This window comes from Heloderma suspectum, chromosome 5 (assembly GCF_057233095.1).
Source record: "Heloderma suspectum isolate Gila_16-S chromosome 5, 16-S_ref, whole genome shotgun sequence".
Taxonomy (NCBI): Eukaryota; Metazoa; Chordata; class Lepidosauria; order Squamata; family Helodermatidae; genus Heloderma; species Heloderma suspectum.
In genome coordinates this window covers 2083308-2097134 of record NC_139462.1, presented here as the reverse complement: position 1 = coordinate 2097134, position 13827 = coordinate 2083308, and the positions used below count along the sequence as shown (strand labels likewise).

The 13827-nt window shown below is 56.6% G+C and overlaps 1 protein-coding gene across 5 annotated transcripts; it reads right to left on the bottom strand.

Annotated features, from left to right (window-relative positions):
• Window positions 1-672: 672 nt before the first annotated feature.
• Window positions 673-13637, bottom strand: LOC146343489 (programmed cell death protein 4-like). 5 transcript variants are annotated; one of them, XR_014791917.1, is made up of 11 exons: window positions 13405-13637; window positions 11400-11676; window positions 11183-11280; window positions 10159-10272; window positions 4200-4421; window positions 4021-4118; window positions 3698-3812; window positions 2825-2932; window positions 2383-2570; window positions 2108-2247; window positions 673-1662 (listed from the first exon to the last, which is right to left on the bottom strand). XR_014791917.1 is itself a non-coding variant. In XM_084855169.1 (11 exons), exons 1-11 carry the CDS (start codon window positions 13483-13485, stop codon window positions 1611-1613), a joined length of 1416 nt encoding a protein of 471 aa, XP_084711295.1. In that variant the 5' UTR covers window positions 13486-13637; the 3' UTR covers window positions 673-1610. The 5 variants fall into 5 exon arrangements, 4 of the variants coding, with proteins under 4 accessions (XP_084711295.1, XP_084711298.1, XP_084711296.1 ...); XM_084855169.1 differs by having other exon boundaries at window positions 2460-2570; XM_084855172.1 differs by lacking the exon at window positions 13405-13637 and adding an exon at window positions 12265-13040 and having other exon boundaries at window positions 2460-2570.
• Window positions 13638-13827: the final 190 nt, after the last annotated feature.

Here is a 13827-nt window from a genome sequence, read left to right as displayed (position 1 = left end):
GGATGCGCCCTCGGGACAGGAGCTTGCTGTCCGCATGCACCAAATCAGAGGCTTGGCTGGGAAGACCGGGGCCAGCCGAGCCTCCGCGGGGAGAGGCACATTCCGGGGGGCACGCCGCAGAGGCGGCCGGGCCCCGCCGCACGGCCTCCGATCGGGGTCTCCGGGCTTGGCACGTGTGCCGAGACGGCTGCCCTAGAAGCAGGCCAGCCCTGTTTCTTTGGGGGCTTTAAAAGGTTATCGGCACATTTGAGTTGGGCCCAGAAACAGTCTGGCAGCCAGCACAGCCTTCTCCAGGCGGCCGAGATGCCCTCCACGCTCCCGGTCAACTCGTGTGGCGGCCGAGCCCGGCACGCCCCTCCATCCACAGGCCTCTGGTCAAGGGCACTTTTCGGGGCGGGGGGGGCTCTATACGAAGCCAACGCTCCAGCCGGCAGGAACGCTGGCAGCCTCTTCCCTCCGAGCATCTCTTCTGCCCTCTGGCTGCTCTGAGGCAGATGCTACAGCTCAGTTCATAACGTATTGTTGGATGTGGGATGGCAAAGCAGCACATACATTGCGTAATCCAGGAAGTACAATCTCTATGCATCAACACATCCGTCACCACAATTCTGTGCTCTAAGCCTTTTGCACAGTTTATTTACAATGACGTTCTGGGAAGAGACGAGACCGGTGTCCTTTGGGTACAGCTTACTTTATTTTTTTCATCTCTCACCACCTTCGCGTTCAAGGACATAACATAGCTTGGCTGAATCTCTTCCCTCCCTCATCTCCCAGCCTTGCTTACAAGCTCCTGCTTTCCATTCCCCCTCCCTCCACCCGCCCCCCTCTGCCAGCCCTCGCTAATGGCTATTAGATTTGTCCAGAGAAATTATTTCCCAATACCCTGAGACACTCCCAGTCTCCCCCTAAAGGAGGAGGCACCTCCCTCTGCCCAGCAAGGCACCCCACCCCAGCGACTGCTTTCTGCTCAGCAAAGCTCCAGGGTTGCCCCAGCCAATGTCCTGCCACAGCCGGCTCTCAACAAGATGTGCTCTAAGCACCTGTGGCTCCCAAAGGCATGATTGTGGGAACGGCAGGTCTGGATACAGCAGAACCTATTCAAGCTGCCCCCCGCCCGCCCTTAGAACTATCAGCACATCAAATTAAGCACCTCAAATTCTGCTGGATACACTTTAGGGCTGAGACCAGAGAAAGGGGCGGGGGTGGGGGCAGGAGAGATGCAGGAAGGGGTTGGACATGTTGGGAAGAAGCCAGTGGCCATGGGAGCCCTGCAGGGCCAGGAGCAACTCCCAGCTGGAGCCCCTCACTGCTCCTATCCCAGCTGGTCCAGGACACAAGACTCTGCTCCCTGCTTGCTTCCTGAGATACATGTGGTGATTGATGCTGGTGAGGCTGGAGAAGGAGGGCAGGGCCCGGCCAGACCCCCCCCCCCCCACGTTCCATCTCCCTTTCCCAGTTCTGATGCAAGTGTGATTAACCCAGCAAGGACAGACCAGCACCACTTGCTAGGTGTGCTGGTTTAGGGACTCCTGGCCTCTCCATTGAGGTCGACAGGGCCGAATGGGCTGGAGGCATCACTGGTGGGGGAGGGGGGGGGTTGAAGCATCCAGTTACTGCTTAATTTGGCCGCCATCTCCCTCGCTGACAAAGCGCTTCCGGCCCCTGAGAAGAGAGGGGGGGTCAGGGTGTGACACAGTGTGGCAATACTCCCTCCTCTTGACACAGTCTTTGAATCTTCCCCAGTCCTGAGCTCCCCGCAACCCGAAACATTTCCCCCACACACACTCCAGGCATTCTCACCCTCACAAGTACGCTGAACAGCTAAGCAGTAACTCTCTAAATAAGGGAACAGAGAGACCAAATAAGTGATCTAAAAAGGGAGCTCCATCTTGAATTAAAATGTCTACAGAAAAATGCTATTCAAAATTGTTCTGGTAAACGTGTTAACCGTGGCTTCCTGGAGCGAATGCTACCAGTCCTAGGAGCAAGGGAGCATGCATACCCTTTGGCGGAATCCAGCGTCCCATCACCCCTTCTAAGGCTAACGACAGTGCCATTTGGTCTCCCTTTTAACTGCAGAGGCAAGAAAGGAGGCGCCTGGCTATACCTGGCAGGGCAAGTGTCACGCAGTTGCTTGGTGATAACTCCCTCCTCAAAGCAGAGGTCCACTAGGCGCTCCAGCGAGCTGTGGGCGAGTGGCACGTCCAGGCTGATGTCTCCGAGCTCATTGTAGACCCGCTGGAAGCCCTGGGTGAGGGGAAGGGGGGGCACAGGTCAACACAGGCTTTGGGGAGGGCCTGGCTGGGATTAGTCCCCCCAGGGATTGCAGGAGGGATACCGCAGAGCAGCACAGATGCCTCCCCTGGGGCTCTGCGGACATGCCTCGTGCTGCTATCTTTTGGTTGCAAGTATCCATGCCGTGTGCCTGGTCTCGCTGCGAGGAACAGCCAAGCCCTCACCCGGTTCATCTGGTCCAGGGTCACCAGCCCCGTCTCCCACAGCACCTTCAGCAGTTTCACCATCATGGTGACTGCCGTGTCCCCCGAGGACTCCAGCACCATCACCACGGCCTGGCACGAGGTGGGAGAGAAAAAGCACACCTTGAGTGTGCCACGAAAGCTGGGCAGCCTATTGGCTAAGAAGCCTTCAAGGCCCTGCCAGAGGGCACAAAGAGGGGAGCAGAACGAGAGGCTGGGAGGCCCCCAGTGAGGCACCAATCCGTGGGGGGTCATCCCTGGATCTCCAGTCAGTGCTGCCTTTCCACAGGCGAGAGCACAGCCCCCCACTCCACCGCCCCGGAGACCTGGCTGAGGCATCTCTCTACCTCATAGATGAGCTCGTGGTGGAAGTGGGGCACCTCGAGTTGGCGCAGGCAGCGCTCTGCCTCGGACACCTCACCTGAGAGCAGGTATTCCCGGAGCAAGAGGTTCATCTGCAGAGAGGGCAGCAGGAGAGAGACAGGTAGGATGCCCAGGTAGCGCCAGGCACACCGAGAGCGTCCTGCCCGTCTTCTCAAAGCCAAAGACGATCCTGAGGCATCGCTCAGAAAGCTCAATGCAATCAGGTCACCTTAAGGGCACTGCACCGCTTAGGCCTCATCCTTTCGAGATGGCCATGAATGCATTGGCCTGGGCACTGCATTTCACCTGGAGCATTCAAGGTAGTTCAGGCATCTCAACACCCACCCACTCCCAACCTTGCTGCTTAGACTGGTTTCTTCTTATGCATTGTTTCACACTGGTCCAGCGGAAGACAATCATCGAGACCTGCTCCGTGACTGCCACCAAGTGGGAGACCTTCAGCCAGACAGAACAGGAGTCAAGCCCCAGCCCCAGAGAGGGGAGAACTCCGGGCCCCTCCAGCTAGCACGCTGTTTAAGGGCCGAGCTCTTCTGGGACTTGTATTCCGTTGGGATGTCCATGGTGGCTCTTTGGGGCTCCCATGAAGTCCCCATGCCCACCGTGTAACAGAGTGGGGCTCAGCACATGCTCAGATGCACTCTTCTCGTTATTTTCCTTGGAAGGGCCCTGGCACTGAAAGCAGGTTTCAGAGTTAACCATTGATGGAACCTGGCTCAAATCAGGCTCTGAATGGCAGTGCTGTGTCACACCAACCCAACCCACCCACTTGTGACCAATGGCACAGAAGCACCCCCAGGACAGGCAGGAGGACAGCGCACGCCAGCCCCGCACTTCACCTCCTTGATCAGATGCTTGACAGGCCTCTGGCCGCCGCCCACTCCCCACACATTGTCCAGTCGGTTGACGTCTCGCTTGATACGCAGCAGGACAGCGGCACGATCCAGGGCAGCCCTGCAGGGATGGGCTGAGAGTCAGAGAGGCTTAGCAGAGGGCCGGGCCAGGCAGGGGAGCCAGGGCAACAGCATCGCACACAGAGACACTTCCCTCCTGCCCGGGGATGCCACCACCCCCCCCGGCAAGGCCTGGGCCGCCCTGGCAACGCAGCAAATCCATGGGACAGGCGGGAGTGAGTGCCGCTTGGGCGGAGATTGGCTCTCACCGCGCATGCTCACAGTCGACGCGCCCCTTGTAGCGCTCGAGGAAGTCAAGGGGCAGCGCATGGTCAGCCACAGCCCGGGCGATGAACTGGCCCAGCATCTGCACAGACAGACGGGATGGGTCAGGCTCCACAGGGCACACACCGCTCAATGCCCCCACCCCCAACTGGGCCTGCCCAACCTGCGGCGCCTCTGGTGTGTCCAGGATGAGATCTGGGAGGTCGCGCAGCATCCCATCGAAGGCTGAGGCGATGTCTTCGGAGCTCAGCACCTTCCCCACGAGGTCTGAGAGCAGGCGTGACGTCAGCTCCCGATGGCTGGCCTTGCCCTCCAGAGACAGGGCCACCGCCAAAGATGACACTGCAGCTTTGTGGCTGCCCAGGTTCAGATCGCGAAGCAGCTCCTGCCAGAGAGAAAGAGAGAGACCACCCGGGCTCAGAGGGGGCTGCTTCTGGTCCCAAGCAGGGACTCTCTTCTCTACTGACGCTCACTCCAGCATTCCCACCCACTTGTTCCTTGATGGGAGGCCCAGAGGGAGGCCTTCCTAGACATCATTGGGTCTGTGGGGCTGGACAGAAGGGTGTGTCAGATGTGCCTGCATGCCCCTGGGGCAGGTCTCCCTGTTTGCTGCCCTATTTTCTCCTAAGCAGTATAGACAGGAACTTGCTAAGGTGTTTTATCTAACTCCGAAATGTCCCAGTTCCTTTGTATTTCACTTGTGCCTCAGCTTCAGGATAATGCTGAAAAAAGAATTACGAACTGCTCACTAACAAACAATCTCTAATTACTAAAACAAACTTGTGGTGTGTTGACCTTTGACATCATCACTATATTATTATTATTATTCCTCCTGTTGGCCAATACAGCATCATCCACAGACATGATGCTTTACAGAGACCCATGAGCCAAAAAAGACCACGGGGCCTAGTCCCATGGAACTAATCATTGCAATTTCTACAATGGAGACAGGAAGGGAAGGGCCATCTGAGTGAGAAAAAAGGTGGGTGAGAAAGAAGGGAAATGAATTTACGGAGAGAGACATGTTTTTTCCTTGTATCTCTGAATGGCCCACAGAGGCATCACACCAAAGATCCGCAAACGAGTGCCCATTTGATTCTGGTGAAAGGCTACAAGGAATTACTAAAAAACTGTACTTAAAAAAATCAGCTCCAATGGGGCTAACCCCCCAAAACAATAAAAAAAATTTTGTGATGCTTTGGCTTTAGTTTCCTGAAATAAAGAATCATAGAATAGTAGGGTTGGAAGGGGCCTACAAGGCCATCGAGTCCAACCCCCTGCTCAGTGCAGGAATCCAAGTCAGAGCATCCCCGACAGATGGCTGTCCAGCCTCGCCTTGAAGGCCTCCAGTGTGGGAGAGCCCACCACCTCCCCAGGTCATTGGTTCCATTGTCGTATTGCTCTAACAGGAAGTTTTTCCTGATGTTCAGCCGGAATCTGGCTTCCTGTCACTTCATTCCATGTCCTGCACTCTGGGATGTTCAAGAAGAGATCCTGGCCTTCTTCCCTGTGACAACCTTTCAAGGACTTGAAGAGTGCTATCATATCTCCCCTCAGTCTCCTCTTCTCAAGGCTAAACATGCCCAGTTCTTTCAGTCTCTCTTCATAGGGCTTTGTTTCCAGTCCCCTGATCATCTTTGTTGCCCTCCTCTGAACCCTCTCCAGTTTGTCTGCATCCTTCTTAAAGTGTGGTGCCCAGAACTGGACACAGTACTCCAGATGAGGCCTAACCAGTGCTGAGTAGAGGGGAACTAGTACTTCCCGGGATTTGGGAGATATGCTTCTATGAATGCAGCCCAAAAGAGCATTTGCCTTTTTTGCAGCCACATCATATTGTTGGCTCATATTCAGCTTGTGATCGACAATTCCAAGATCCTTCTCGCTTGTAGTGTGGTTGAGCCACGTATCCCCCATCTTGTAACTGTGCATTTGGTTTCTTTTTCCTAGGTGCAGAACTTGGCATTTATCCCTATTCAATGTCATTCTGTTGTTTTCTGCCCAGCACTCCAGTCTATCCAGATTACTTTGAATTTTGTTTCTGTCTTCCAAAGTATTAGCTATCCCGCCCAATTTGGTGTCATCTGCAAATCTGATCAGCATTCCCTGCACCTCCTCCTCCAAGTCATTAATACAAATGTTGAAGAGCACTGGGCCCAGGACCGAGCCCTGCGGTACCCCACTCGTTACCTCTCCCCAGTTTGAGAAGGTCCCATTGATAAGCACTCTTTGAGTCCAATTCTGTAGCCAACTGTGGATCCACCGGATCCTTCTTTCATCTAGCCCACTTCGAGCTAGTTTGCTCATCAGGAGATCATGGGGCACTTGTCGAAAGCTTTGCTGAAGTCGAGGTATATGATGTCTAGAGCATTCCCACGGTCTACAAGGGAGGTTACTTGATCAAAAAATGAGATCAGATGTGTCTGGCAGGACTTGTTTTTGACAAATCCATGTTGGCTTTGAGTAATCACGGCATTGTTGTCAAGGTGCTTCCAGATGGATTCCTTTATCATCACTCCAGAATTTTCCCAGGGATTGATGTCAGACTGACTGGTCTATAGTTCCCAGGTTCCTCCTTTTTACCCTTTTTGAAGATAGGGACAACGTTAGCCCTCCTCCAGTCATCTGGCACTTCCCCCGTCCTCCATGATTTCTCAAAGAGAATAGACAGCGGTTCTGAGAGTTCTTCTGCCAGTTCCTTTCTTACTTCAGGATGCAGTTCATCTGGCCCTGGAGATTTTAACTCATTCAAAGTCATTAGGTGTTCCTTGACCATATGCCTGTCGATCTCAAGCTGCACTCCTGCCCCTTCAGCCTGTACTTCACCTTTGCCAAGGGGGTCATAGACCCTCTTTTGGGAGAAGACTGAGCCAAAGTAGGAATTGAGCACCTCTGCCTTTTCTTTGTCATCTGTTATCATTTTGCCATCCTTATTTAATAGCTGAACCACCACTTCTTTCCTCTGCCTTTTACTATGCACGTAGCTGAAGAAAGCCTTTTTGTTGTTTTTAACACCCCTTGCTAACCTCAGCTCATTCTCAGCTTTAGCCTTCCTGACGCCATCCCTGCAATTCTGTGCTACCTGCCTGTACTCTTCCTTTGTTACTTGGCCTTCTTTCCACTTCCTATATGTGTCCTTTTTTGTTTTCAGGTCATCCCTAAGCTTTTTGTGAAGCCACATTGGCTTCTTCTGTTGTCTTCCACCTTTTCTTCTTGTTGGAATTGCTTGTGATTGTGCCTTGAGAATTTCCTTTTTTAAAAGCTCCCACCCATCTTGGACTCCTTTTCTCGCTAGCATCGCTTGCCATGGGACCTTGCTGATCATTGTTCTGAGTTTATGAAAATCAGCTTTCCTAAAATCCAGGGTACGCGTTTGAGCACCTCTGGTAACTAGACTGAGTTCTAGTTACACCCACTTGAAGCAAAGCTCGAGAGCTGTACGGTAAGGAGTCCATAGAGCAGGAGCTAGGGGCAAACGGCATGCCACATTAAGCCTATGCTTAAAAAGTGCAAGATCCTGCTTCTTACAGAACTACAGGGCTGAATCACCCCTCCCACTGTTTCCCTGCTGCAGAAATGCACACTGCCTGAGGGTCGGCGAGCCCAGGACAGTGCAAGCAGGTACCAGTCTGGGTCACATTTCCCTGGCCGTGGGTCATGTCCTCGAGCAGGGGCCCCTCTTGCTTCCCTTGCAAGCAAGCCCAAGACTCCTAGGGAGGGCAAGGCATAGGCAGGGGTGGGGTGGGAGAAACACCAGGAGGCAGCAGCAGTTGGGAGACAACCTTGAAGGAGCCCCTGCCCACGCTGCTGCCCAGCCAGAGCCCCTGAAAAGAACTGCTGGCTCCAGCATTTGATTTCTCCCCAGAAGGAAGCTATCTGAACAAAGGTACCAAGTCCCTGGAGCCATTCACCTCTTAACCCCCACACCTGTACTGCATCAGCCTGCTTGCCTGAGGTTATTTACTCGCAAGACAAAAGAACCCCAGTGTTTGAGTGGCACTCAGAAACTTTCCATGGGCGTCAGCAGGAATTTTTCCGGGGGGGGGGGGGGGGAGGCACAGCAATCTGTGAGTGTAATTCGCACACATACCATGCGCCACTACAACACACCTGTGCACTTTCTTCTGTGTGCACTTTGTTGCTTAGTGTCACGTTCCATGACATTTAAAAGCCCACACAGAGTAGAAGAAGAACCTATAAATCGAACAGCACCAATGCAGAACAGTGTTATATTCAGGAAGCATCATGATCTCCAATAAAACTTTATTTGGAGTGAACGATTAAAAACGCACCTACGAATAAGAGGAAAACACCCAAATGCACAAACACAGTACAGCTGTCTTACGAATATCCTATCAGATATTTTATGGCATCGCTGTTCTTATCATCACATTGATAATTTCACATGACTTGCTTGGAATAATTTCCTTCATCTTGGAAACACTGGTGAACACTCTCTAGAGCAGCCTTCCCCACCCTGGTGCCCTCCAGGTGTTTTGAACTACAACTCCCAGTATCCCTGACCACTGGCCATGCTGGCTGGGGCTGATGGAAATTGAAGTCCAAGACATCTGGAGGGCACCAGTTTGGGGAAGGCAGCTCTATAGAGTCTGTGGGGAGTGTCTTTAGCAGCGGGAGGCGAAATGGGTGTGCTCGATCAGGGTTTAGGGTTCTAAGGCAGCCTTGACTCTCGCTCTACTTGTCACACTGTTATCAGCACTTTCTATACCAGCTAACAATACAACTTTTGAATTTTGAACTCCAGCAATGTTCTTTTGGAATTGCATTTTTCCCTGGAACTGCACAAGTTGAGTATGGTTGCACATTTTTAAAAAGCCCTGATAGCATTAGAGAACAGGGCTCCCATTTCTGGTAGATCTGGTGACTGAGCAGCGATAAGGCCTGGGCACCATGTCTACGAAGACAGGGAGACCTGGCCTCTGAGAAATAGGTATACCAGGTCTACCTCTCTGTTGTTTCTCAACCAGTAGACCTGGTGTCTGAACAACCTTTTTCCACCCACAGATGAAACCCTCAATTCTTTTCCTGACTCCTTTCAAAGGTGTGGTTAATACTGTGCAGCTTGCAGTCCACTCCTACACTCTGCTTTAAGGCAATGCTCAATAGATTCAGGTACCTTTGCAACAAGGTTATGTATTACTACAATACATGAGAAACACTAACTTCTGAGGAGTTGCATGGCACGTTGTCTCAGCTCCAAGGCCTGCACTAAAACAGATGTGGGGAGAAGCTCCACCCGGGCCTCCTGCAAGAGCTAAACGTAGTAGGTTCTCTTAAAGCTATAAACATCACAACCACCCCTCTGGCCCTTAAAAAAATTGCACTGCTGCTACAATCAACTTCACAGCCCCATCTGCATTTCCCTAAAACACCAACACACCAGAAGACTGGATAACAACACTGGATTACACTGCAGAGTTGTCTTACGCTACTCTAACAACTCCATCCCCACCCCACGGGAAAAATACTAGGCTACTTTGCAGGGTTGGTGTAATCCACACTTTCTCAGTCACAGCCCTACCTTCTGAAATATGGGTGTAATAACGATTACCTTTATCTGCACATATTGTCAAGGTATTTTTTATGTTTATAAACTCAGAAAAAATATATTAACAAGATGAATTAGAAAGAACATGAACTCCTGTCTCGCTGTTAGTTTTTATTTTTGGGTAGACACAGCACAAACTCAGCTGCACTAAACTCCCGATTTCAAAGTTGTTTTTCTGAGATTGCCACTACTTCCTAACAGGGAAGACCCCCAAAAGGCTTAACACACCCAGATAGTGGGTGTGTTGATCATTGCTCCAACTTCATTCATTGGCTAAAAACACTGAAAGGCAGGAGCAGGCTAGTTTCTCACAAGACAGACAGGCAGAAAAGTGACTGCACATTTTGCTTCCCATCCGGGCTCTACAAGGAGTGGAGACTTGCTTTTTGTCAAAAACGGAAAACTGGGAATCTGGAGATTAAGGCAGGGGGGCCGCACCCCCTTGCTCCTTCCTGCAGACCCCCTTGGGGCCCTCCTTTGCAGAGACTGGCAAAACCTGCTCCCGGGCTCCTCCCTTCCTTTGCCCCCCCCACGAGCCCCCTCCCCATGCACTCACCACAACCTCCAGGGTGTCTCCGTGCTCAAAGTACTCCAGCACCATGGGCTGCACAGTCTTCTCCAGCTCCGCTTCCTCCAGCTCGGGCACCACCGTGGCATAGACCGTGTCGCCCTAGAGAGAGTCCAGGGAGCTGGAGCAGAGGCGCACCAAGCCCCGCCAAGCCCCTCCCTCCCGTGCCCTGGCCGTGCCCGCCCTTCTTTCCCCAGAAACAGGCTCCGCCACCCAGGAGACCCTCCAGGGCCAACTGGGACCATAGCGCCCGCAAGGAGAAGGGCAGTGAGAAGCAGGGAGCGCGACTGGGCCAGGTCCTCCACCCTGGGCCAAACCCACACATGTTCCAAAGAATCATTTGCAAGAGCAGGGGTGGAGGGCTTGACAGGAAGCCCAGGGTTTGGGGCTCGGGGCCAGGGCTAGAGCAGGAGGGCAGCAGCCAGCTCTCTCTGGCACCCACTTGTTTCGTCCTTGCCAAGCTCAGCTTCAGGGTGCCCAACTCCACTCTGGGGGAACCCTCCATCTCCTGGCTGCCTCTAGCTCTGAAATGCTGCCTACCTACCAGGGCCCACTTCCTCCCCAGATGCCCCATGGCTGCCGTGCCTTGGGAGCCAAGGGAAGCTGGAGACATGGCGGGGGGGCAGTCCTCGGCTATCCCCTCCAGCAGGTGGGGACACCTGCCCCTTCCCATGGCGAGGGAGCAAGAACCCCCTGCCACGTTGCCTCTGCTGGCCTGGCTGTCCCCCGCTCAGTGCCGGAGCGGTAGCGGGAGGCCCACGAGGCCTTCCGCCGCAGCCCCAGCAGCCTCCCCAACGAAGCGACACCAAACGGCTCTGAAGGGCTTTGGCCCGCAGTTTTGCCTGCACGCCAACAAGGAGCACCGAACTCCACCTTTGGAGGTCCCCCCACTCTGCTTTGGCTAAAAGGGACTGCAGGAGAGCCACCACGGGGAGGGAGCAGTGAAATACGGGCGGGCGCCAGGGAACTGCTTGGGAGGGGCCAGCTCCAGCTCCCGCAGCCCCCAGGGTACCTGAGCGGCCTCGTCGTAGTTGGGATCCCGGGAGTCAGGCTCCTGGTAGCTATAGACGACACCGGGCGCTCCCCACACGCCTTTGCCCCCCGCACCACCTGCGGGGAGAGAGCACGTCAGCAGCCCGCCATCCCCACAGCATTGCTCTGGGCTGGGGGGGCAGTCCAGGTGGCAGGGGTGGAGGCTGGGGCTGGTGCAGCTGCCGCGGCAGAGGTACCTTTCTTGGGCAGGCCACGGCCCTTGCCCATGCGGGATCTGCGGTCGTGGCTCTTGCCCTTGGGGCTGCTGGGATCGGGGCTCAGCTCCCCCCCTTCTGAGAAGGACTCCCGGCTGGAGTCACGGGACGACGTGCGCCGCAGCCTCCGCTTGGCCTTGGCCTTCAGCCGTGCCTCATGCAGCGCCTTCTCCTGCGGCGTCCAGGCCCGGGGCCCGTCCCCTCCGTCCATCGGCTCCTCTGCCAGCTCTTCATCCTCGTAGCCTGCCTGGCCCACCGCCTGTGTGGCCGCGGGGGAGAAGATGCCAGGACAGGTGCGCGTCAGCGCCTACCAGGAAAGCTGCCTAGACGCCCCCCCTTTCCGCATGATCCCAGGTGCCACCGGCGTCAGCGCCTACCAGGAAAGCTGCCTAGACGCCCCCCCCCTCCCCATGATCCCAGGTGCCACCACGAGAATGTTCTGTGCTTCAAATCGGCTTAAAAATAATTTCAAATGAACACATTAATTAAAACGTGTGCAGGACCTACCAACAGCAGCCTCTTTGGCATAATGGGAAGGCCCTCTGCACATGTTTAAAGGCACCTCTACTTATTATCATTCAGCATGCATGAGGGGTGCTCCCTGGCACTAAACACAGGTTCTAAGACTGAGCCTGATTCCAGTGCATCCAGGGCAGAACTCAGGCCAGAAAGGCCCAGTTGTGGCCATCCATCACACAGAAGGCAGCCTGGGGCAGCATCTTGGCCTGCGAGCTCCTGAGCAGGAGACCACCTTGCCTTGTCCAGATCCTGCACCCGCCCTCTGAAGCTAGGAGTTGGCAACTGAAGAGGAGCCTGTTCACGGGATGCCCTCCCCAGGGAGGCCCACCTGGCACTGACTCCAGGGAGCTCTCGGCACCAGGCAGAGGCGTTTGTATTTGCCCAGGCTTGAAACCTCTCGTGTTGGCTGCAGCGGCACATTCTGAAGCACAGCGCTCATCATGGCGGTTTCTACAGCCCCCAGAGAGAGTCCAAAAAGGCAGGCAGCTGCACTGATCGTGTGCCTGAGCGTATCACATATATCTTTCGTACAGCTAGTGGGTCTTAATTACCCATCCAAGGCCCTGCCACCCCACATCCTTTGCACCACAACAGGGACAGCTCACCGCAACACACTGTTGCTAGGAAAGCTCCCCCCCTCCCGCAGCTAAGCCCAGAGGGAGGAAGGGCGCGGGTGGGAGATGGCATCAACATCCAGGCCGAATCAAGAGGTCGTGGCGCCTGGGCCCCGGGGGGGGCCGCATCTGCTGGGCCCCGGGGGGAACGCGCGAGAGCTGCTTCTGCTTTGCTGAGCTTCTGCGTTGTCGCCCAGCCCTCGTCCTGCGCTGCTGCTTGCCTGCGAGGCCCTTCACGCGGGTGCTTCACCGCGGGGCTGCATGCTGCCCAGCCCGCTCCGCTGAGGGGCGGCCCACGCCTCCTCTAAGCCCGCCCGCCCCCCGATGCCCAGGCGCAGCCCCTCCTCATCTCCCAAGGCCGGGCAGGTTGGCGCCCGAGGGCGCCCCGAGAGGCGAGCCCGAGGCGCTCGTGCGGGCCCGCCTCTTGCCTGGAGCGAGAGCTACGCCCCCGGGCGCGAGCAGGGAACCCTCGGGGCGGCGGGCCGCCTCCCGCCCTGCTCGCTCGGCCCGGGGGGCGGCGCAGCAGCCCCGCTCGGAGCTGGCCGCCGCGAGGCGCAAGGGCCGCCCCGCCGCGGGCCCGGCCCGCCCCCTCGGGGCAACGGCGCGGAGGCTCCTGCCAGGGCTTCGGACGCAGCCTGCAAGGGGAGGCCGGGCCGGCCGCGCCGCCAGGGGCTGTCGAGGCGCGGGGAGCCGCCGGGACGGGGGTCCCGGAAATCTGCGGGTCCCGCGCACGGAAGAGGCGCCCCGCGGCCACGGCACATCCTGCGCCCCGCTCCCCGGCGGAGCACGTGGCGCCCCGGGCACCAGGCCCGCCTCTGCGGAGGGAGCTGAGCTGGCGGGCGCGGGGTACTTGCCAGCTGGAAGGGGGCGCGGTCGCGGTCGCGGTCGCCCCGTAGCGGCTCGCCAGAGCATGCTGGGGCGGCCGAGGCGGACATGAGGCCGAGCGAGTGGCGCGCCGCCGGCCCTGACTCTGCCTTGCCTGCCCGCCCGCCGGCCGAGCCTCGCCGAAGCCAGGCCGGCCGAGCAGACCGAGCGCGCGGCGCGGGGCGGCGCTTGCTTCGCTGCTGCTGCTGGCGGCGCGGCGGAGGAAGTGAGCGCGGCGGCCAGGAGGGGCCCGCGAGAGCCCCGCCCAGACGCGGCCCGGCCTGACGGGGCGCTGCAGGGCGGGGCGGCGGCGCAGTCGCGGCGCTCCTCCGCCCCGCGTCGCGGGCCGAGTCGTCTCTGCCGGGCCCGAGCGAGGCGGCCAGGAGGCTGTCGCCTGCCTCGGTCGCCGCGCC

What these genes read in the sequence shown, in the direction of transcription:
- LOC146343489 (XM_084855172.1), bottom strand. Translation starts at nt 12,378, where the DNA reads ATGATGAGCGCTGTGCTTCAGAATGTGCCGCTGCAGCCAACACGAGAG. An exon ending in GTCGACTGTGAGCATGCGCG is followed by an intron (nt 3,813 to 4,020) that starts GTGAGAGCCAAT and finishes CCATCCCTGCAG; the next exon opens with GGCTGCCCTGGATCGTGCCG. An exon ending in CGTGACACTTGCCCTGCCAG is followed by an intron (nt 1,663 to 2,107) that starts GTATAGCCAGGC and finishes CTCTCTTCTCAG; the next exon opens with GGGCCGGAAGCGCTTTGTCA.